At 50.5% G+C, this 24,074-nt stretch overlaps 1 protein-coding gene across 1 annotated transcript; it reads left to right on the top strand.

Annotated features, from left to right (window-relative positions):
* Positions 1-15,501: 15,501 nt before the first annotated feature.
* LOC122153849 (rRNA 2'-O-methyltransferase fibrillarin-like) lies at positions 15,502-23,699 on the top strand. Its single transcript, XM_042797231.1, has 9 exons — positions 15,502-15,526; positions 16,433-16,477; positions 17,336-17,479; positions 17,745-17,839; positions 18,452-18,622; positions 19,434-19,566; positions 20,864-20,976; positions 22,829-22,974; positions 23,483-23,699. The coding sequence occupies exons 1-9, from the start codon at positions 15,517-15,519 to the stop codon at positions 23,502-23,504; spliced, it is 879 nt and encodes a 292-aa protein (XP_042653165.1). The 5' UTR covers positions 15,502-15,516; the 3' UTR covers positions 23,505-23,699.
* Positions 23,700-24,074: the final 375 nt, after the last annotated feature.

Here is a 24,074-nt window from a genome sequence, read left to right as displayed (position 1 = left end):
TGGTCCAGGGTACATATATTTATACAGACAATGATAATTATTATGCCTACTAGTCACTAGCTGATTGGCTTAAGCTCTAAAGGTCGTATTCGCACGGTCCACCTACTTGCAGTTAGCTTACAGCCCAAGCTTCTCATAACACTAAGTTTCTCATGCTACTATTTCTGATTCCTGTTGACTTGTTTTCAATACACGACAGTACCGTAACACAATGTTTCTCAGACCACCGTTACCATAACACTGGGTTTCTCAGACCACTATTCCTAATTCCCCTTAACCTGTTTTTGACACACCACGGTACACAGGGCTGAAGCGTCCTTGACATTCCTCCTGTATCAGCAGCTGCGAGCAGCTGCAGGCAAACCCTAGTGAGGCCCAGCATCAGCAGCTAGAGCAGGCTCTGATCATACAATTGCTCGGTGGGCTCAGGACCCTTGTCTCTGAGCCATTCTCCAACAATTCCCCCTTTTTCTTTTTGTATGAGCAGAGCCTGCGCTAACGTTCATTCAAAGATTTTCTTAATACATGACAAGGCACAACTTAGGCATGCAGGCTTACAATCTACTGGCTAAAGGCACAGGACCCTTGTCTCTGAGCCATTCTCCAACAAGTCATATCTTCCAATTTAGGATGATCTATTGGCAACCCTTGGGCATAAGGCATTCCATACAACATTTCAAAAGGTGAAATTCCAGTTCCTGAATTTGGCATAGTTCTGATGTTTAACAAGGCCAGGGGAAGACACTTTATCCCTGACATTTTTGTCTCAATCATAAGTTTGGATAACTGATGTTTTAGAGTCTGATTTACCCTTTCCACTCTTCCAGAACTTTGGGGATGCCAGGGAGTGTGATAGTCCCATTGGATTCCCAAAGCTGATATAACATTTTTAAGAATCTTAGATGTAAAATGAGATCCTTGATCTGAGTTGATTACTTTAATCATCCTGTATCGGGGAATGATTTTCTCAAGTAATTGCTTTGCTACTGTCTGAGCCGTGGCTCTTGTAGCAGCGAATGCCTCAACCCAGTGTGTTAGCTGATCAATGACCACCAAAAGATACTTATAACGTCCCACCTTTGATAATTCAGTAAAATCCACCTGTATCCTTTCAAAGGGTCGGTGAGCCAGAGGACTCCCTCCTTTTGGTGTCTGTCTTATTTGGTTTTTATTAATTTTCTGACAAATTAAACAATCCTGCACCTCTCGTTTTGCAATTTCAAAAATTCCTATACACCCGTAAAATTTTAGGAACTGATCCACAAGAGCTCTAGCTCCCCAATGCATCTGTTGATGTAACCTTTGCAATATCCTTCTGGCATACCCTTTTGGTAACATTTCCCTTCCATCTGGCAAAATCCATTTATCGTCTTTCTGTTTAGCTCCTCATTTTTCATATTCCAATATTTCACGTTCGGAATAAGCCTTTTGTTCATTCGTTTGTTCCTCTTTCAGTCCTGGTTGCTGACTGGTTGTCAAGGTTAAGAGAGCCGCTCGCTTGGCTTCTTCATCTGCTAAATTATTTCCGCTAATTCTAAATTGCAACCCTTTTTGGTGTCCTCTGACATGAGTTATAGCTATCGCCTTGGGTTCTCATATAGCCTGCAATATTTGTTTTATTAGTTCTTCATGGACTAATCCCTTTCCCTGGGTATTTATTAAACCCCTTTCCTCCCATATTTTTCCAAAGGTGTGGACTATTCCAAAAGCATATTTTGAATCCGTAAAAATTGTTCCTTTCTGATTTTGCAATCTTTTCAATGCCCCCAAAGGGCGTATAATTCAAATGCCTGCTCTGACCAACTGGCACTCAGTGGCCCAGATTCTACTACTTCAAAATTGTTCCCGTCTATGATGGCATACCCTGATTTTCTCTTCCCTTCAATCACTCGCGAAGATCCATCTATAAATAATCTTTCCCTTTCCTCCAACTCTTCTTCCTCTAGATCAGGTCTAATTTTTGTTTGCAACTCTACTAAATCTAGACAGTTATGCTTGAGTACCGCGGCCTCCTCCCATCCCCCAAACAAAAACTGTGCTGGGTTCTGTGCCACAGTCATCCTTAAATCCAAATCGGAGGAGTGAATTGAAATAGCATTGTATTTTAATAATCTACTGTCGGTAAGCCATTTATCTGCTTTCTGTTGGAGGATCCCTCTAATGTCATGAGGGGCATATACTACTAAAGATCCCCCGAATGTAACCTTCCTCGCTTCTTCGACTAACAAGGCCACAGCCACCACTGCTTGCAAACACGTTGGCCATCCTCTGCTTACCGGATCTAATAGTTTTGAAAAATACCCCACGGGCTTTTTACTTCCAGCCCGATCCTGAGTAAGCACTCCATAGGCAGTATAATTACTGGTTATTTACAAAGAGTTGGAACGGTTTATTTAGGTTGGGAGACTCAATACAGGAGCCGTTACCAGGGTATCCTTAAGACTTTGGAATTTTTCATCATCCTGTGACGACCATTTTATCACGTTCGAAGTAAGTTTTTCATATAAACACTTTACCTTCTCACTGAACCCCTCCATCCATTGTCTGCAATATCCCAGCAGTCCCAGTAATTGTCAAATTTCTCTTTTTGTTTTTGGAGCCGTCAAGGCAACTATCCCTGCTATCCTGTCTGGGTCTAATTTCTTCTTCCCTTTAGTGATCCAATGCCCTAAGTATTTTACCTCTGGTTCAGTAAATTGCAATTTACTCCGTGACACTTTCAGTCCCCTTTCTCCAAGAAAATTCAAAAAATCTATAGTGTTCTCCCAAACCTCCTTTTCCGATTTCCCCGCTATTAACAAATCATCTACATATTGTGGGAGTTTTACTTCACCTTTAGTTTCGAAGGACGTGAGTAATTTTTCTAGTGCCTGTCCAAACAAATTTGGAGATTCAGTAAAGCCTTGAGGTAGTACTGTCCACCTCAGCTGTTGTCTTCTGCCTGTGACCGGATCTTCCCACTCAAAGGCAAAATAATCCCTACTGGCTTCTGATAGTGGGCAAGCCCAAAAAGCATCCTTCAAATCTATTACACTGTACCAGATATGTTCAGGGGATAGTTGATTCAATAAAGTGTGTGGATTTGCCACTACCAGGAACCTAGTGATGGTCCTCTGGTTGACGGCTCTCAAATCCTGGACCGGCCGATAACTACCATCTGGTTTCTTAACTGGAAGGACGGGGGTATTATGTGGGGACATGCAAGGCTCCAAAGTCCCTTTTTGAATTAAATCATCAATTATTGGTTTTAATCCTTTTCTTCCTCCTAACGAGGTTGGATATTGCCTAATTCTTATTGGTTCTCTTGGGTTTATGATTCCCACTCCTAGCGGTTCAATATCCAATTTTCCTATTTCTCCTTTATTATACCAAACCTTCTGGGTTATCCGTTTTTCATCCTCTTCAGTTAAGTGATACAACTTTACAGAGATATTGTGTCTCTCTACCTCTAACCCTATACCCAATTTAATAATTAAATCTTGTCCTAAGAGATTCTTCAACTTCTTCTTCAACTAATAAAAAGTCTCTTTTTATTAGTTGAATAAAAGTCTCTTTTTATTAGTTGAATAAAATATTCTTCTACTTCTTCAACTAATAAAAAGTCTCCTACACATATTCAAGTTTTTGATTCAATTTCTACATTCTTAATAATGGGGACTCTAAAAGGTTTCCCGTTAGCACCCACCACCAGGGTTGTATCCCTGCTGATTTGACAACCTCTAGGAATATGCTGGACCGTCAATTTTTCAGCCCCTGTATCTACTAAAAATGCCACTTCCCCTCCTTAGGGACCTATTTTTAAATTTATCCAGGGCTCCGTTATTGTTCTGGTCCCCAAAATATGTAGCCCCTGACACCCCTATTCTTCATTCTTAAAACATCTCTTCATCTTTCATTCGCTTCCAACAATGCCTTTGGATATGTCCCTTCCGCCTACAATAATAACATTCAGGTATTCCCCGAGGAGAACCCCTATTCCTCTCCCTCGGGATCATTGACTGCCCTCTTTTACCTTCCGATCTGGGAGTTTTTTGAGATCGTTCTCTGTTGTTCCTTTTGCAGAATTTCCCGGACCGCCGCTACAAATAGTTTTGCTTTCTCTTTCTGCTTCTCCTCATCTCTCCGCACATACACTTTCTGAGCTTCCCTCAACAATTCCTGCAGTCCTCGATCTTGCCAATCATCCAACTTCTCCAGTTTCTTTCTTATATCTCCCCAGGATCTGGCTACAAATTGGGGTTTTAATAACGCTTCTCCGACCGGAGAGGCTGGGTCCACCCCAGAATACATCTGTAAATTTTTTTGCAACCTCTCTAGCCAGTCCGCAGGAGACTCGTCCCTCCCCTGATATTCGCTAAAAGCCTTGTTAATATTTTGCCTATCACGGGCATTTTGGTTATTCCAGTTTGGGTTCTGGTTAGGCCATTTTTGTTCTCCAGGAGGGCCCTGTTGGTGCCTTCTCTCCCACATCCACATTCCCGCTTGTCTAATCATAGATCTTTCTTCGGCCGTAAATAATATTCCTAAGATAGACTGCATTTCCTCCTGGGTGTAGGTATGAGGACCTAGGAACTGATCTAATCGTTCAGAGGCTCCCAAAGGATCGTCTAGTAAATGACCCATTTCCTTTTTAAAGAGTCTCACATCACCTGTATTTAAAGGTACTGTTACAAATCCAATTCCTCCTATGTCCCCTCCCATCGGTACCTCTTGAAGCGGGGCTAGGGTCACTGCTTCTTCTTTTTCATGAATTTTATCCCTCTCTCTCTGTACTGTTTTGCTCCTGGTGTGACTAGAAGGAGGAGAGGGTGGGGGAGCCAACGGAGAGGGGTCAGGAGGCAGTTGGGGATTTATTCTCTCCTGACGGCCTTCCGCGTTCTGCCTTATATAAGGTGGGGGTAAATTATCTAATGGCTCCCATGATAACGCGTTTGGTTTAGTTTCTATTTCTTCTGTTTCCTTTTCTTTCTTTTCTTTCAAAGGAAATAACGAAAGCGATCTTCCAGTTTCTGAGCCTTTCCACAGTGCAGCATATTCACTCTCTTCCTGACTAAAGGGTTCTTTACTATTCACATATAGATTCAATGCCTGACAGATCCAATCATCAAAAGATCCAAATATCGGCCAATATAGGTGACCGGGCCGAATTTCCTCTTTTGTCCATACTTCCATACAGTAATGGACCATCTTTTCCTTAGTTTTCCCGTTCTGAGATGGCCAGGAACCCCAGTGCTTAAGCATTGTCCCAAGGGGACTGTCTGGGGGGATATCTGGCAATTCTTTTTCCTCCTTTCTTCCCTTTTCAGATTTTGACCCCTTTTCAGATTTTGACTTATTTTGGCCCATTCTTAGGAATTTTGTGGCAACTCCTATCGCCCTTGTAGGGGGTTGGATCCAGGGAGTTGAATCCCTCACCCACCCACGTATCCCTTGGGAATTCTGTGGCAATTCCTCTTGTCCTTGGTTACCGGTAAGAGTGTCTTGCGGGGGGGTTGAACCCTTCACCCACCCACGTACCCCTAGGACCCACGCTCCCACCCACGAGTCCTATAGGATCCGCTTCGGTCCTTCACCGGCCGAATCCCCTGCGGGAGTTTGGAACCGTGGTTAGCAGACCTCCGCACCCGCTTCGGAACTCAAATCCTGGCTCCGAAACTATTTTTGTTTCCAGGGTGAGGTTCCGTCTCAATCACACTCTCACGCCCAAGCAACCGAATCCCACCCAACCGAACGGCAGCCCTTATACTCACGACTCCATCGTCTTCGCTCCGATCTTCGTGCACCGGAATGACGGGTAATTTACACTGCGGTCTTTCCCTTGGAGCTCCGATTCCTTTGGTTATTGCCCCTCTTTTCGCTCGTTGATCCCCAGAGATTAACCCGCACTGCTGCTCCTCGAGCCACAATTTGTGGGGCGTCCCCCGAGGAACAACAATTCAGGAAACCACTTGGAGAGCAAGTTGGGGTTGCCCAGTTGATATAATTGACTGAAGTCCAATTTTAGAATAGGTGTTATAGGTAGATTAAGGCAAATCACGCCCAAATATGGATTAATGAATCTTTATGAAGGTAAGAGAGCAAATGCAGCGCTGGGGTGGCCGAGGAGTCGCAGCTCCGTCCAGGCTCACCAAATTGTTTAAGTTAAAACCCCCCTTTTTATCCACACAGCTGCTGGTTTCAACACCTTCGGCACGCCTCCCGGCTTCTTCTGCGATCTTATCTTCCTCTTTCTTCTCCTCGCTTCATATAATCTTAACAAAGCAGTTAGCTACAAATTTCGTTAACACAAGCTGCTTCCCATGCTTTTGGTTACCCAGGGTCTTACTCGAGATATGTTGCTATAGAAACATAACCTTGTGGTTTCTTTAATGTTTACTCATATATCAATGTTACAGAAGCCATGCTTTGTTCCCTTCTCAGACGGGATGTAACCGTCTGGTTTCAACATCCTGTGCAGGGGCCCCCAACCGTAGGTTCTTGTCTGACTACTTAATACTTTCCTATTAAGCTCCCTAAGCAAAGCAAGAAATTCAAAGGTTAAATTCTTAACATTCAGCAAATTATCTTTTAACCATGTATAACAACTCCTGCCCTTTTCTATTTACCCTTAATTTGCTGATGCAACTTCGCTAATACATCACGAGCTGCTTCTAATGCAGGATTTTCATCTAATATTGTTTTCATCTCTATTTCAGATTGTCTCACCACCATCAGTTGTACCTTCTCTAATCTATTTTTAACAAAGGCTACAAACTTATTAAGAATACATGCCCCAACTGTCAAAGCGATCAAGATCATTACGAGAGGTCCAACCAGAGTGGATATTAAAGTAGTTAACCATGGTGACTGATTGAACCAAGATTCGTACCAGGAGGATTGGGCCTCCCGTTCTCGCTTTCTTTTCTCTAGTCCCTCCCTCAATTTGGCTAATGAATCTCTTACAGCTCCAGTGTGGTCGGCATAAAAACAGCACTCCTCGCCCAAGGCGGCACGTAGTCCTCCTTGTTGCAAGAACAAAAGGTCCAATCCTCTCCTATTCTGTAGAACTACCTCAGATAGTGAGGTCAATGACTTTTCTAAATAGGATATAGGTTTCTTAATGTGGGCTAAGTCCTCATCTACTGCAGCTCTGAAAGAAGTTAGGCCCTGTTGTTGCACCAAGGAGGTTACACCTGTAGCGGTTCCAGCAATTCCCAATCCTAACAAGGTTGTGATAGTGATAGCAGATACAGGTTCCCTCTTGCTGAGTCGGTGTGCTGAGTTACTCCAATGTGAGCACATAGCTTCTTCTCCATATAGGAGAATCCTTGGTACCGCTGTGACTTGAACACAGAATTCAGAGGTATTTTGTTTAATAGTGGTGATAGATAGGCAGGGTGTTAGCCCACCATGCCCCTGGACTTGGTAATACCCATTTAGTGGTGGGCGAAAAGTTCTGACTCTGGTTTGTGCATAAGGCCTTTCTCCCATTTGTTACTCTCCCTATGCACCAACCACTCCCTCTGATCTGTTGGAGAGTGGTCCCTGCTTTCCGTTCTCTCCAGTTACATCTGGAGGGGCTCTCCTCATCAGAAGTGTTGAAAGGAGAGGAGACAGCTATTCCTTCGTAGAAAGGCGGCTTAATGTCATAGCATAACCAACAGGAGATAGTGAAATTTGGATCTGTAGCGTTTAAAGCCTGATAGGCTGCCTGCTTTACAGCCCAAAGGGATACATCAGCCTTTTGCTCATCGTTCATCTTAAGGGTACTGGTTGGATCTGACCCCTGAGATATTGTAGAAGTCTCTACTTTTTTATCTTTTTCCTTTTACCCTTTTGTTCTTTAATAATTCAATTTGGGCCTATAACTTGGGAATTTTTAACCTCATGTTTTTGAATACGTATTAGGACCCCCCTATCGGTCCCAGGTTCCCAAAACCTTATTCCCCAGGTTCGTCCCGTTAGCCATCCGGGATCTTGGTGTTGCAATATCGAGACCCTCAAGGACTTGCAAGTCCCAGCTCGATTTATTCCACCACCGTGATTATAGGCAGGCTTCTGACAATTATTGGGCCACCAGTCAACACTCAAAAATTTGTCCCTGTTAGGTGCCTCCCATCCTCCAGTGGTTATGGTTTCACAACCCCAATAGGCACAATAATAGTGGTTAGGGAAGTTGCAATAACTTTTGCCGGGATTTGAACTGGGACACCAGTAGGTAGCTTTTAAATTTGTCGCTCCCCAGGAATATTGTCTAGAGGGGTGACATTCAGAGTGTTCCGTGCTTCCAGCATATCCTACTGTGGAGTCTAATAATTCACAATTGGTCATGTTAAAGGAGGGTGCACCTGTCGTAATGTTAATCTTGAGAATTTTAGAATCGTCCCATCTAGCGATGGTCCAAATGAAAGGCTGATGATATTCACTCTCGATGGTGAGGCCAAATAACAATATTAACAGAATACCTGTTTCCATTTTCTCCACTATTCAATATCTCTCTGCCTTTTCCTCGTCTACTCCCTTGCAAGGAGCAACGGGATCTCAAGGTCTTCTTGCCAGCAGTAGATAGTCTTCAGGGGAATAGAACAGGCACCAAGTTACTCTTGTTCAGGGCCCTCTTCTTTTCTTACCTCCAGGGGGCTGCGGCCACACCACTTTCTCTGGTACACCAGAAAAAAAAAAATGCCTACTATCAATACCCCAAAGATGACAATGAGCACTGTTAGCAGCATGGGTTCAGCTACTAATAGGTCTGGGATTTATGCAGTGAACTTGCAGTCTTGGCAACACACAGTCCTAATGCTCTATACCAATCGGTTTTGTAAATTTCCCAGCGTTCAGGCACTAATAATTCCCACCCACAGAACAATTTGCAAATTTCCACCTGGGCTTCTGGACTCCTGTTGATTATGCCGCGACACTTCATACAATATGGTTGTCTTCTAAATGATATACAAGACCATTCCTTATTACAATTAAAGCATTTACACACTACCCAACATAAATGTTCTGAATCAGGGTGCTTGATGCAGGGAATGTCCAGCAAATCTCCGAATTGGGGTGTTTCAGGAATCTCAGTCTCTACCTCACAACATAATACAACATACCAAAGAGTATCCACCAATCTATATATTCCAGCACCGCCTGTTTGTTCAGGTAGTGGTTCTTTTACGCTCCAGGGTGCAAAGCGAATTCTCCATAGTGTCCCTCCTGGTAGAACCTGAAAGAATCTATTTAAAGTGTCACTTATCTCCTCGTCAGGGTTACTCATTCACTCAGTTCCTGCTTATTTTCACCCGCAGTGTCCCGGGCTGTGGAGTGGCAGTCCACTTTCTTGGTGAAACCGGCCCTTCAATTCTGCTGGCGTGTGTCCACCCCTTCTCCGCAGTCCGCACAGCTGTATCTGTAGTGAGCAAAACAACAAAAGGCCCTTCCCAACAAGGTGTTAGGGAAGTCTCCTTCCAGGTACTTGATCTCCAGGTTGCATTTTATGGATTGCAATATCTAGCGGAGGCCGTTGCACCACTAAACCCCTCCTTCTTAACTCCTGCCTCCTCTTGGTAAGTTCCATAATGCATTCTGTTAAAATCTTATTTTCAACCTTAGGGTGTTCGACTGGTAAGCCGAAATCGTATGGCATTCCATATAACATTTCGAAGGGGGATGTACCAGTGTCTGTTCGTGGCTGAGTTCTAATGTACAGCAAAGCTAGGGGTAGGCAGTTAACCCAATTCATTTTCGTTTCTATCATGAGTTTTGTTAAATGTTTCTTTATTTCCCCATTCATTCTTTCCACCTTTCCAGAACTCTGTGGATGCCAAGGAGTACGATACTCCCATTTTGTACCAAGTAATTCAGTTGTTTCTTTAATTATTTTAGATGTAAAATGTGGACCGCGGTCTGAATCAATTACTGCAATTGTCCCATATCTTGGAATGATTTCTTCCAGGAGAATTTTAACAACCGTTTTTGCAGTGGCTCATACCACTGGAAAGGCTTCCACAAAGTGGGTAAGATGATCAACCAGAACTAACAGACGCTGATACCTCCCAGCCTTCGGTAATTCAGTGAAATCTACTTGTATCCTCTCAAAGGGTCTTTTAGCTAACTCCCGGCCTCCATGAACCCTCTCCCTAAGTTGTCGTTTATTTACCTTATGGCAGGTTAAACACCCCTCTAAAATTTTCTTGCCTAACCCATATATCCCTACACAAGCGTAATTTATTTCAAATTGATCTATCAAAGCTTGGGTTCCCCAATGTGTGGTCCGGTGTAATTTGTTCAATATCCCCCGGGGCTAATCCCTTAGGAAGGATCTCCCGGCCGTCAGGCAATAACCATTTATCGCCATCTCTCCCTGCCCCGATTTGCTTTAATTTGTCCAATTCTTGGGAAGTGAAAGTTTTATCCGATTTAAACTTCTCTAATTTTGGTTCCTCTTCTAAAGTTTGGACCACTAAAAATGCAGCTCCTTTTGCCTCCGCATCAGCCAAATTATTTCCCCTTATCAGGGGGGTGAGCCCTTTCTGATGTCCTTTGATGTGAACTACGGCTATCTTCAATGGTTCTCTTAATGCTTTCAGGACTTCTAAGATTAATTTCTCATGAACTAATCCCTTTCCTTGAGTATTAACCAGGCCTCTCTCTTCCCAGATTTTTCCAAAGGTATGTACCACCCCGAATGCATATTTTGAGTCCGTATATATGGTTCCAATCTTATTTTCCAGGAGCTTTAACGCTCTCAAAATGGCGTATAATTCACATGCTTGCGCGGACCAGGCTTTATTCAATGGCCCTGATTCTTTTACTTGGAAAGTATATCCATCTATGATGGCGTATCCTGATTTCTGTTGCCCTTTGACCACGCGTGAGGAACCGTCTACAAATAATTTTTTGCCTTCGTCTAATTTGTCTTCCTCTAGATCTTCTCTTATTTTTTGTCTGCAAGCTTATTAATTGGAGGCAATCATGTGTTAAATTTTCTTTAGGCTCCCCGTACAAAAATTGGGCTGGATTCTGAATAGAGGTTGTTTCCATTTGTAGCCTAGGGGAGTTAATTAAAATTCCCTTATATTTCAATAACCGACTGTCTGTGAGCCACTTGTCCGCTTGTTGTTGTAACACCCCCCGGATGTTATGTGGAGTATACACTTTCAATTCACCCCCTAGAGTAACTTTCCCAACCTCTTCTGCTAATAATGCAGTAGCCATTATCGCCTGTAAACATGTGGGCCACCCCCGACTCACAGGGTCTAATATCTTAGAATAATACCCCACAGGTTTCCTTTGCCCTGCCCATCCTTGGGTCAGAACTCCATAAGCGGTCCCTTTATCTACATTAATAAAAAGCTGAAAAGGTTTACGAATGTCAGGTAAACTGAGGACGGGTGCTTCTGTTAGATCTCTTTTTATAATTTCCCAATGCTCCTCATCCTCCATCCTCAGGGGTCCATTTCACCAGTCCATTTTTAGTTAATTTTTCATATAAGAATTTCACCTTACTGCTATAATTTTCTATCCATTGCCGGCAATACCCTAATAATCCCAATAACTGTTGTATTTGTCTTTTAGTAGTGGGTGCTGTCAAGGACAGAATCCCTTTAACTCTCTCAGGATCCAATTTCTTATAACCCTTTGTAAGCCAATGTCCCAGGTATTTTACTTCTTCTTCAGTAAACTATAATTTAGGCTTGGAGACTTCTAGTCCTTTGAGACCCAGGAAGTTTAACAATTTGATACTTTAATTCCTGACTTCTTCTTGAGTTCTTCCAGCGACTGGTAAATTGTCTACATACTGTATTAGAATCAATTCCTTATTTAATTCGTAAGACTCTAATAGTTGTTCTAAAGCTTGTCCAAATAAATTCGGAGATTCTGTAAACCCCTGGGGTAAGACAGTCCAGCGTAATTGTTGTTTCCTGTGAGTCTCAGGGTCTTCCTATTCAAAAGCAAAGTAATCTCTACATTTTTCCTCCAGGGGACAAGCCCAAAAGGCATCTTTTAAATCTATAACACTATACCATTTGTAATCTGGACTCACTTGGTTAAGGATAGTGTGTGGGTTGGCTGCTACAGGGGAACGAGTAATAGTTTGTTCATTGACCGCTCTCAAATCCTGTATAAGACGATAGGACCCGTCCGCCTTCCTTACCGGCAGGATCGGGGTATTGTGAGGGGACATACAAGGTTCTAAGAGACCTTGAGCTAAAAGTCTCTCTATTATTGGTTTTAATCCCTCCCTTCCTTCTCTAGAGATGGGGTATTGTTTCATTGTAATTGGCCAGTCCGGGTCCCTGATAGATATGGTTATTGATTTTATATTTAATTTCCCTACTGACTCCGAGTCATACCATGTTTCTGGGTTGATTTTCGCTTCATCCTCTGCGGTTAAGGCATAGAGCCTCACCTTTAGTTTTTCTTGGTCTATTTCCAGGTTAACCCCTAATTTTACCATTAAGTCCCATCCCAGGAGATTGTATTCAGCCTCTGGGACTAATAAAAACGTTCCTATCCTGTATTTATTGGGGGTTTCTGTTGTCACATCTTTCACCAATGGAACTCTAAAAGGTTCACCTTTTGCTCCAATTACTTGTAATTTTTCCTTTGATTCCGTACAGCCCGATGGTAAACGCTGAACAGTTGATCTTTCAGCGCCCGAATCTACCAAAAATTCAAACACTTCGTGCTGGGGTCCCAGTTTTAATTTTATCAAGGGCCCCGTGGTCTTAGAGGTCCTCAGCAGATGGAGCCCCTGACCTCCCTAATCTTCCTTAAAGACCTCCTCATCCTGCATTCTCTTTCTGCAGTTTTTCTTTAGATGTCCCTTTTTATGACAGTAAAAACACTCCATATTCTGCAGGTCCGGTCTCCTATTTCCCACAGGATTCTTTCGGGGGCTCTCCTTTCTCCTATCATGATTTTGTCCTTCTCTCACGGCTGTCATCAGGATTCTGGCCTGCCTCTTTTGGCTTTCCTCCTCTCTTCTTACGTACACCCTCTGAGCTTCTCGTAATAACTTGTCTAACCCTTTGTCTTGCCAGTCTTCTATTTTCTCTAGTTTTTTTCTTATATCCGTCCAGGATTTAACCACAAACTGGGTCTTAAGTAGGGCCTGACCCACCGGACTATCAGGGTCCAGACCCAAATATAATTGCAAGCCCTTCCTTAGATGCTCTAACCATTCAGTGGGGGTCTCGTCCTTCTTTTGTTGTTCATTGAAGGCCTTATTAATATTCTGCCCCCTTGGTACTGAATCTCTAATTCCTTGAATTATCATGTCTCGGAGGTCGATCATATTATTTCTATGGACCGGGTCTTGATTATCCCAATTAGGTCGCTGGGGGGGCCACTTTGTATCCCCAGCGGGTCCTTGTTGATGTCTTTGGTCCCAGTGTCTCATCCCAGCGGTTCTGATCATTCCTCGTTCCTCACTAGTAAACAGGATTCTCGAGATGGATTCCATCTCGTCCCAGGTGTAAATATTTGGGCCAAGGAACTGATCAAACCATTCTGCCACCCCTAGAGGGTCCTCCAATAAGTGTCCCATTTATTTTTTTTCTTAAATTCTCTCACATCCCCGGAGCTGAGTGGGATGGATACAAAACCAGCTCCAGGCTGGGGTCCTCCCATTGCTGTTTCCCTTAACGGATATAATAATGTTTCCCTTCTGCTTTCCCGAGTCTGACTTCTAGTCGTCCTCCTAGGTGGAGGAGGAATTACTGCCTCATCAGACTCAGAATTTAATTTTTTAATTAACGGGGACTCTGGGGGAGTGGAGGGAGAAGAATTCCGCCCAGAGTCTTGGGGCGGATTAAAAGGGGGAACATAGGGAGGAGGAGGAGGTGGAGTGTCATCTATATCCTTATTTTTCTTGTTGTTTTTCTTTTCCTTTAGCGGAAATAAATTTGAGGTTTGTGATGTACTTAGAATCCATAAGAAAGCGTATTCACTCTCCTCCTTATTAAATGGCTGTTTGTCATTTACCTAAATATTGAATTGTTGACATCTCCAATCTTCGAAAGAGCCATAAACTGGCCAATATAAATCCCTTCTTATCTCCTTCCCCCCCCCCCCATACTTCCATACAATAATGGATCATCTTTTCCTTAGATTTTTTCCCTTCGGGAGGGGGAACTATCCCAACGCTGAATCACGAGCCCTAACGGACTACCTGGGGGTATTTTAGGGAGCTCTGTCACACGAGTCCCTCGCTTTCCCCCGTCCGTGGCCCCCGCCCTCGCGGGCAGTGGGAACCGCACTAGTGGGAGGTCCACGCTCCCTTCGCCCCTTGGACTCCTAAACCCGGCGGACGCCTCGGTCACTCACCCTCCGGGGACCCAGTCCCCAACCGAACGGTATCGCGATATACTCACTCAGTCCAGAGTCTTCATTCAGTCTTCGTGCACAAATATTCCGGGGAACGGCCGTCTTGGGGTGTTAGCGGGGAGCCCAATCCCCCACCCCGTATCCTCTTTGCTCTCCTATCTCGGTTTGGAAAATCCAGATGAGCTCGGTCGGGATTCCCCCCGGGACCATCCAAGGATGGGGCGCCCTCCCAGAGCTGAATTCCGAGTCAGCTGTCTGGATCCGAGTCACGGCACCGAATTTTGTTATAGGTAGATTAAGGCAAATCACACCCAAATATGGATTAATGAATCTTTATGAAGGTAAGAGAGCAAATGCAGCGCTGGGGTGGCCGAGGAGTCGCAGCTCCGTCCAGGCTCACCAAATTGTTTAAGTTAAAACCCCACTTTTTATCCACACAGCTGCCGGTTTCTTATCTTCCTCTTTCTTCTCCTCGCTTCATATAATCTTAACAAAGCAGTTAGCTACAAATTTCGTTAACACAAGCTGCTTCCCATGCTTTTGGTTACCCAGGGTCTTACTCGAGATATGTTGCTATAGAAACATAACCTTGTGGTTTCTTTAATGTTTACTCATATATCAATGTTACAGAAGCCATGCTTTGTTCCCTTCTCAGACGGGATGTAACCGTTTGGTTTCAATATCTTGAGCAGGGGCCCCCAACCGTAGGTAGAACAACTTGTTTTTCTTGTCTGATTACTTAATACTTTCCCTATTAAGCTCCCTAAGCAAAGCAAGAAATTCAAAGGTTAAATTCTTAACATTCAGCAAATTATCTTTTAACTATGTATAACATCAGGACCCCCAAAAAGTTCCATCTCTGTCCCTAAATCCTCCCAAAATGTCCCCAAACACCCCACAGGACCCCCACAAAAGTCCCATCGTTGTCCCTAAATCCCCCCCAGGACCCCCAAAATGTCCCCAAATCCGCTCAGGATACCCCCTCTCCTCCCCGCCCCCCCCCCCCAAAAAGGTGCCGGCGGGCACTAGGACCCGGCGGAGCCCCTCCCCCTTCCCGCCGTCGGAAGGCACTTCCGCCCGGCCCGGGGCGGGGCGCTGACTTCGGGTGGGTGGAGGCACATGCGCGGCGCCCGGGAAGGGGCGGGGCTGGCAGGGAGGCGCTTCCGGTTCCGGGGGGGCGACGCGTGCGGCCCCGCGTGGAGCAGCGGCGGGATGAGGCCAGGTTCGAACTGGGAGGAACTGGGGGGGGGGGGGGGGGGGCGTGATTGGGAGCTACTGGGGGTCAACTGGGAGGGATTGGGGGGCGTTAGAGGGTGACAGGGGTATACTGGGAGCCACTGGGAGGGACTACGGGGGGGACTGGGGGGGCACTAGGGGGTGACTGGGGGGGACTGGGGGTGCGCTAGGCCGTGACTGGGAGATACTGGGAGACAGTGGGAGGGACCAGGGGGTGACTGGGGGACACTGGGAGAGACTGGGGGCACTAGGGGTGACTGGGAAATACTGGGGGGCACTGGGGGGTGACTGGGTGGGACTGGGAGCGACTGGGGGGCACTGGGGGGTGACTGGGAGCGACTGGGGGGCACTGGGGGGTGACTGGGAGGGACTGGGAGCGACTGGGGGGCACTGGGGGGTGACTGGGAGATACTGGGAGCAACTGGGGGGCACTGGGGGGTGACTGGGAGCGACTGGGGGGCACTGGGGGGTGACTGGGAGGGACTGGGAGCGACTGGGGGGCACTAGGGGTGACTGGGGGGCACTGGGGGGTGACTGGGAGCGACTGGGGGGCACTAGGGGGTGACTGGGAAATACTGGGAGCGACTGGGGGGCACTAGGGGGTGACTGGGAAATACTGGGAGTGACTGGGGGGGCTGGGGGGGCTGGGGTGTACTGGGAAGCACTAGGTGACTGGGAGATACTGGAGGGTACTGGGAGGGGGATGGGGTGTGCTTGGGGGGTAACTGGGAGGGACTGGGAAGGCTAGATGTAACTGGAGTTCAACTGGAAGGGTGGTGGGAGGGTGCTTGGGCCAAACTGGGCCGACTGGGAGCCCGGCGGGGGGTGACTGGGAGCCTCCTGCCGCCGCCCCAGTGCTCCCAGTTGCCCCAGTCTGATGCCATCCCCGCAGGTTTCAGCCCCCGGGGAGGGCGCGGCGGCTTCCGGGGGGGCCGAGGTGAGCGGGTCCCCTCCCAGTAAGGCCCATCCTGCCTCTACTGGGAACCCCCTTTCCCCCCGCATGCCCAGTTTCCCCTCCCAGTATGCCCAGTCCCCTCAAAGTTCTCCTCCTGCCTGCCCTTTTCCCCCCCAGTTCTCTCCCAGTATGCCCAGTTCCCCCAACTACCCCCCAGTTCCCTCCCAGTCCCCTTCCCAGTCTGTTCACTTCCCCTCCCAGTATGCCCAGTTTTTCTTCCAGTATGGATCATTCCTGCCCAGTCTCACTCCCAGTTTGCCCAGTTCCCCCCACATACCCCCCAGTTCTCCTCCCAGTATGCCTAGTTCCCTTTCCAATACCTCCAGTATACCCCAGTTCCCCTCTCAGTATGCCCAGTTCCCCCCCAGTGCCCCCTAATCCCCCTCCCAGCGTGCCCAGTCCCCCCCAATTCCCTCCCAAATATCCACCAGTCACTTCCCATTTCCTCCCAGTCCCCCTCCCAGCATACCCAGTCACCCCCACTTCCTCTCCCAGTACGCCCAGTTCCCCCCTAAATACGCACCAGTCCACTCCTATTCCCCCCCAGTCCCCCTCCCAGCATGCCCAGTCGCCCCCAGTTCCCCTCCCAGTATGCCCAGTTCCCTCCCAAATATCCACCAGTCACTTCCCATTTCCTCCCAGTCCCCCTCCCAGCATACCCAGTCGCCCCCAGTTCCCCTCCCAGTATGCCCAGTCCCCCCCAATTCCCTCCCAGGCCCCCCCCAGCATGCCCAGTCCTCCCCAGTCCCCCTCCAAATACCAAGCAGTCCCCTCCCAGTCCCCCTCCCCGCATGCCCAGTCCCTCCCAGTTCCCCCAGTAAACCCAGTTGCTGTTGGCAGGTGGTGGCTTCCAGCCCCGGGGGGGCCCCCGGGGGGGCGGGGCCCGGGGGCGGGGGAGGGGTGGCCCCGCCCGGGGCGGGAGAGGTGGCCGCGGCGGCTTCCGAGGGGGGAAGAAGGTGACGGTGGAGCCGCATCGACATGAAGGTACCCGGGGGGGGGGTGGGTGTGTTTATGGGGGGCCTGTGGGGCAGATTGGGGGGGTTATGGGGCCGTTTTGGGGGGCTGGGGGGGTTATGGGGGGCTATGGGGCAGATTTGGGGGGTTATGGGGTGGTTTGGGGGGGGCGATGGGGCAGAATGGGGGGGTTTTGGGGGGATGGGGGGGTTATGGGGGGCTATGGGGCAGATTGGGGGGGAGTTATGGGGCAGTTGGGGGGCACTGACCCCCCCCCCCCCCCCGCCGCCGCCAGGGGTGTTCATCTGCCGCGGGAAGGAGGACGCGCTGGTGACCCGGAACCTCGTCCCGGGGGAGTCAGTCTATGGGGAGAAGAGGATCTCGGTGGAGGTACTGGGAGGGACCTGGGGGCAACTGGGAGGGACCTGGGGGCAACTGGGAGGGACCTGGGGGCAACTGGGAGGGACTAGGAGGGACTGGGAGGGGCGGAGGGGCAACTGGGAGGGAGTAAGGAGAGACTGGGAAGGAACTGGGGTTGGTTAGGAGATACTGGGGGTAACTGGGATGGACTGGGAGAGGTGGAGTAGATCACCAGAACCTTCTTAGACTCTGTACTGGGAGCGCTGGGAGGTGGAACTGGTGGGCACTGGGAGGCTGGGGGTGTCTCAGTGGGGGGGTGACGTGTCCCCCAGTGTCCCCGTCCCCAGGGTGGGTGACACCAAGGTGGAGAACATCTCCAGAACCTCCTCAGAGCCCATACTGGGAGCACTGGGAGCTGGCACTGGTGGCACTGGGAGCACTGGGAGGTGGCACTGGGTGCCCACGGAATGTCCTGGGTGGGGGGTGACGTGTCCCCCAGTGTCCCCGTCCCCAGGGTGGGTGACACCAAGGTGGAGAACATCTCCAGAACCTTCTCAGAGCCCAGACTGGGAGCACTGGGAGGGGACTGGCTGAGGGTGACACGTGACGTGTGTGTCCCCGTCCCCGTGTCCCTGTCCCCAGGACGGTGACACCAAGGTGGAGTACCGCGCCTGGAACCCGTTCCGCTCCAAGTTGGCAGCGGCCATCTTGGGTGGCATCGACCAGATCCACATCCGCCCGGGGACGAAGGTCCTTTACCTGGGCGCGGCCTCGGGGACAACCGTGTCCCACGTCTCCGACATCGTGGGACCGGTAAGGACACGGGCCACCGCGCCCTTGGGGACATCAGCGAGGGGTCGCGGGGTGAGGGGACAACAGGACAGGGTCATCAACCCCATGGGACAACCTGGAGGTGGCACCTTGGATGTTCTGGAGAACATTTGGGGACGTCACCATGGGGTGAGGGGACAAGGTGGTGGCACTGTGACCCCTTGAGGACATCACTGTGGGGTCACGGGGTGAGGAGACACCGGGACGGGGTCATCAACCCCATGGGACAAACTGGAGGTGGCACCTCGGATGTTCTTGAGAACATCCTTGAGGTCGTTTGGGGACATCGCTGTGGGGTCAGGGGACATTCCAGTGGCACTGTGACCCCTTGGGGACATCGTTGTGGGGTCACGGGGCGAGAGGACACCAGGGCGGGGTCGTCAACCCCCATGGGACAACCTGGAGGTGGCACGTCGGATGTTCTGGAGAACGTTTGGGGACGTCACCGTGGGGTGAGGGGACATTCTGGTGGCACTGTGACCCCTTGGGGACATCGCTGTGGGGTGAGGGGACATTCTGGTGGCACTGTGACCCCTTGGGGACATTGCTCTGGGGTCATCAACCTCATGGGACAACCTGGAGGTGGCACCTCAGATGTTCTTGCGAACATCCTTGAGGTCGTTTACGGACATTGCTGTGGGGTGAGGGGACATTCTGGTGGCACTGACCCCTTGGGGACATCGCCATGAGGTCTCTGGGTGGGGGGACGTGTCTTGGGGACACCTGGGATGTCCCCAGGGGTGGTGGCACCGTGTCCTGGCGGTGTCCCCCACCCCGCTGTCCCCGTCCCCAGGAGGGGCTGGTTTACGCCGTCGAGTTCTCCCATCGCTCGGGCCGGGACCTCATCAACGTGGCCAAGAAACGCACCAATGTCATCCCCGTCATCGAGGACGCCCGCCACCCCCACAAATACCGCATGCTGATTGGTGAGCCGGGGGGGGGGGTGGGGCCAGCAGGGGGCGGGGCCGGTCCTGCGGAAGAATTTGGGGGGTCTTGGGAAGGTCTAGGAGAAGATTTTGGGGGTCTTCAGGGTGTTCTGGAAGTCTGGGAGAAGGTCTGGAGGCAGCTCGAGGTATCTGTGGAGGTTCTTGAGGTGATTTTGGGTGTTTTGGGGGATCTGAGGTGGATTTTGGGGTGTTTTGGGAGACCTGGAGAAGAATTTGGGGGTTTTGGGAAGGTCTAAGAGAAGATTTTGGTGGTCTTCAAGGTCTTTTGGAGGTTTGGGAGAAGGTCTGGAGACACCTCAATGTATCTGGTGAAGGTTCTTGAGGTGATTTTGGATCTCGATGAGGTTTCTGAGGTAATTTTGGATTTCTTGAGGGATCGGAGGTGGGTCTGGCAGCATTTGAGGGTTCTAGAGAAGAATCTGGGGCTCTTGGGAAGGTTTAGGAGAAGATTTTGGGAGTCATCAAGGTCTTTTGGGGGTTTGGGAGAAGGTCTGGTGGCACCTCGAAGTATCTGATGGAGGTTTTTGAGGTGATTTTGGATCTCAATGAGGTTTCTGAGGTAATTTTGGATTTTTGGGGGGATCTGAGGTGGGTTTGGCAGCATTTGAGGGTTCTATAGAAGAATTTTGATCTCTTGGGAAGGTCTAGGAGAAGATTTTGGGAGTCTTCAGGGTGTTTTGGAAGTTTGGGAGAAGTTCTGGAGGCAGCTCGAGGTATCTGATGGAGGTTCTTGAGGTGATTTTGGGTGTTTTGGGGGATCTGAGGTGGATTTTGGGGTGTTTTGGGAGACCTGGGGAAGAATTTGGGGGTTTTGGGAAGGTCTAAGAGAAGATTTTCGTGGTCTTCAGGGTGATTTTGAAGTTTGGGAGAAGGTCTGGAGGCACCTCAAGGTATCTGATGAGGTTTCTGAGGTAATTTTGGATGTTTTGAGGGCTCGGAGGTGGGTCTGGCAGCATTTGAGGGTTCTAGAGAAGAATCTGGGGCTCTTGGGAAGGTTTAGGAGAAGATTTTGGGAGTCATCAAGGTCTTTTGGGGGTTTGGGAGAAGGTCTGGTGGCACCTCGAAGTATCTGATGGAGGTTTTTGAGGTGATTTTGGATCTCAATGAGGTTTCTGAGGTAATTTTGGATTTTTTGGGGGATCTGAGGTGGGTCTGGCAGCATTTGAGGGTTCTAGAGAAGAATTTGGGGCTCTTGGGAAGGTCTAGGAGAAGATTTTGGAGCTTTTCGTGGTGTTTTGGGTCCCCCTCACCTTGGGGTGTCCGTGTCCCGCCCCAGGCATGGTGGACGTGATCTTCGCGGACGTGGCGCAGCCCGACCAGACCCGGATCGTGGCCCTGAACGCCCACAACTTCCTGCGCAACGGCGGCCACTTCGTCATCTCCATCAAGGTACCAGTACGCTCCAGTCCCCGCCAGTCCCCAGCACTGGGAACCAACACTGAGCTGCAGCAGGGCAACAGGAAGCAGAAAAGGGACGGGAGGAGACAGTAACGACCAGTCATGTGGCACTGGAAACCAGTAAGGACCAGTATTAGATCACTAGAAACCAGTCAGGACCAGTGATGGGGCCCTGGGAATCAGGAACAGACAACTGGGAACCAGTATGGTCCAGTGTCAGGTCATTAGGAATGAATAAGGAGTAGTGATGGGGCACTGGGAACCAGTAAGGACCAGTATTAGATCACTAGAAACCAGTAAGGACCAGTATTAGATCACTAGAAACCAGTAAGGACCAGTATTAGATCACTAGAAACCAGTAAGGACCAGTGTTAGATCACTAGAAACCAGTAAGGACCAGTGTTAGATCACTAGAAACCAGTAAGGACCAGTGTTAGATCACTAGAAACCAGTAAGGACCAGTGTTAGATCACTAGAAACCAGTAAGGACCAGTGTTAGATCACTAGAAACCAGTAAGGACCAGTGATGGGGCCCTGGGAACCAGTAGACCTCCAGAACCTGCCCGATCTCCTTCAAAGCCCCGCCCCCATATCCAAGCCCCGCCCCCCCACCTAATCTCCCAGTCAAAGCCCCACCTCCAAACCACGCCCCTCAGCCAAGCCCCGCCCCTCTCACCACGCCCCACCCATCCCTACAAACCCAGCCCACTCACCTCCCTTCTCCCTTTGCCCTGTCCTCCCCTGCTGAGCCGTGGCCCCCAATAAGCCACGCCCCTCCCGCCTCTAAACCCCACCCCCATGAACAAGCCCTGCCTACCCCAAACCCCGCCCCTCACCCAAGCCCTGCCTCCTATGCCTCCCCCCACCCTATCTCACCTCCAAACCCCACCCCCTGGCCAAGCCGCGCCTATCAGTTCACCTACCCAATCCCCAACCCAAACCACGCCCCCCTTGCCAAGCCCCGCCCCATCTCTCCAAACCCCGCCCCCCTCCCCTGCCTTCCCCCTGCCCTGTTCTCCCCATCAAGCCCCTCCCATGCTAAGCCCCGCCCTCTCACAAACCATGCCCTCTGACCAAACCCCACCCCCTGGCCAAGCCCCGCCTACCAGTTCACCTACCCAATCCCCAACCCAAACCACGCCCCCCTTGCCAAGCCCCGCCCCATCTCTCCAGACCCCGCCCCCCTCCCCTGCCTTCCCCCTGTTCTCCCCATCAAGCCCCTCCCATGCTAAGCCCCGCCCTCTCACATACAAACCATGCCCTCTGACCAAGCCCCGCCCACCTGCTCACCCACCCCAAGCCCCACCCCCTTTCTAAGCCCTAGCCCATCACTCCCAGCCCCACCCTCCTTCCCCCTTTGCCTTGCTCTCCTGCACCAAGCCCCGCCCCCCTGGACAAGCCCTGCCCCCCCATTCAGCCACCCCAAGCCCTGCCTTGAAGCCACGCCCCTCTGCCAAGCCACACCCCCTCTCCAAGCCCCTCCCTCCTTCCCCATTGCCCTGCTCTCCCCTGCCAAGCCCTGCCCATTCAGCCATCCCAAGACTGATCCCCAAGCCCCGCCCCCTTTCCAAGCCCCGCCCCATCTCTCCCAGCCCCGCCCCTTCCCTCTTGCCCTGCTCTCCCCTTTCCAAGTCCCGCCCCCTTTCCAAGCCCCGCCCCATCTCTCCCAGCCCCGCCCCTTCCCTCTTGCCCTGCTCTCCCCTTTCCAAGCCCCGCCCCCTCTCCAAGCCCCGCCCCATCTCCCAGCTCCACCCTCCTTCCCCCCCTTGCCCTGCACTCCCCCCCCCCCCCCCGGCCCAGCCCCGCCCCCGGTGGGCGGGTCTGAGGGCGGCCCCGCCCCCAGGCCAACTGCATTGACTCGACGGCGCCAGCGGAGGCCGTGTTTGCGGGGGAGGTGCGCAAGATGGCGGGGGAGCGGCTGCGGCCCCAGGAGCAGCTCACGCTGGAGCCCTACGAGAGGGACCACGCCGTGGTGGTGGGCGTCTACCGGTGCGACTGGGAGGGGACTGGGTGAAGCTAGGAGGGACCGGGACAGACTGGGAGGCGATGGGAAGGGAATTGGGAGGCGATGGGAGGGAACTGGGAGGCGCGGGGCGTGGATCGGGTGAGGCTGGGAGGGACTGGGAAGGGGTTGGGAGGCGATGGGAGGGCATCGGGTGAGGCTGGGAGGGATGAGGGGGGCACTGGGAGGGGACTGGGTGAAGCTAGGAGGGACTGGGACAGACTGGGAGGCACTGGGGAGGGATTGGGAGGCGATGGGAGGGAATTGGGAGGCGCTGGGCGTGGATCGGGTGAGGCTGGGAGGCACTGGGACAGACTGGGAGGGGCTTGGGTGGCGCTGGGAGGGGCTTGGGTGGTGCTGGGAGGGGCTAAGGGGGACTGGGAGGGGCTACATGGGGGTGTGTCTATAGGTGGCACTGGGAGGGCACTGGGATGAACTGGGCGGAGCCAAAGGGGGGGGTCATGTGACCGGTGTGCCCCTCCCCCTTGTCCCCAGGCCCCCCCCCAAACAGAAGTGATGCCTCTTCCCTTCAACCCCCCCTCCCGCGGGGGGGGGGCGGATCCTGCCCGGGGGGGGGGGAGTGGGCGGGGCTTCTGCCCCTCCCCCCCCCTCCCCCCTTCACTTTTGGGGCAAATTGTGGCGATTTTGGGGTTTTTTGTGTTTTTTTTTTTGGGGGGGGGGGAGGGCAGAAAGAGTGGGTTATTAAAATAAAGGGAAAAATACAGTTTGTGGTTGGGGGAGGTAATTAAATCTTGAAGGGGTTAATTAATCCCTGGGGGGTGGTAATTAATCCCCGGGGGGTTAATTAATCTGGGGGGAGGGTAATTAATCCCTGGGGGAACAAATAGGGGGTTAATTAAGGGGCAATTAACCCCTGGGGGGGTGCGGGGGGGGGGGTGTGGGTGGTGTTAATTAGTCCTGGGGGGGGGGGGATTAATTAGCCCATGGGGTGGGGGGTGGGGGGGCAGAGGAAGAAGATTTATTAGCCCCTGGTGGGTTTAATTGGTCCCTGGGGGGGGTGTTAATTAGCCCTTGTGGAGTCAATTAGTCCCTGGTTGATGTTAATTAAGACCTTGGGGGTCAATTA

The sequence above is a fragment of the Tyto alba genome, unplaced genomic scaffold (assembly GCF_018691265.1).
Source record: "Tyto alba isolate M040663 unplaced genomic scaffold, T.alba_DEE_v4.0 Super-Scaffold_24, whole genome shotgun sequence".
In the NCBI taxonomy this organism is placed as follows: Eukaryota; Metazoa; Chordata; class Aves; order Strigiformes; family Tytonidae; genus Tyto; species Tyto alba.
Note: the sequence above shows the minus strand (reverse complement) of the source record. Positions and strands in the feature narration are given on the sequence as shown.

Excerpts from the sequence above, each read along its gene's own strand:
- LOC122153849 (XM_042797231.1), top strand. Across the intron at positions 18,623-19,433 it reads TCTCCGACATCGTGGGACCG|GAGGGGCTGGTTTACGCCGT; the intron begins GTAAGGACACGG and ends CCCCGTCCCCAG. Across the intron at positions 20,977-22,828 it reads ACTTCGTCATCTCCATCAAG|GCCAACTGCATTGACTCGAC; the intron begins GTACCAGTACGC and ends CCCCGCCCCCAG.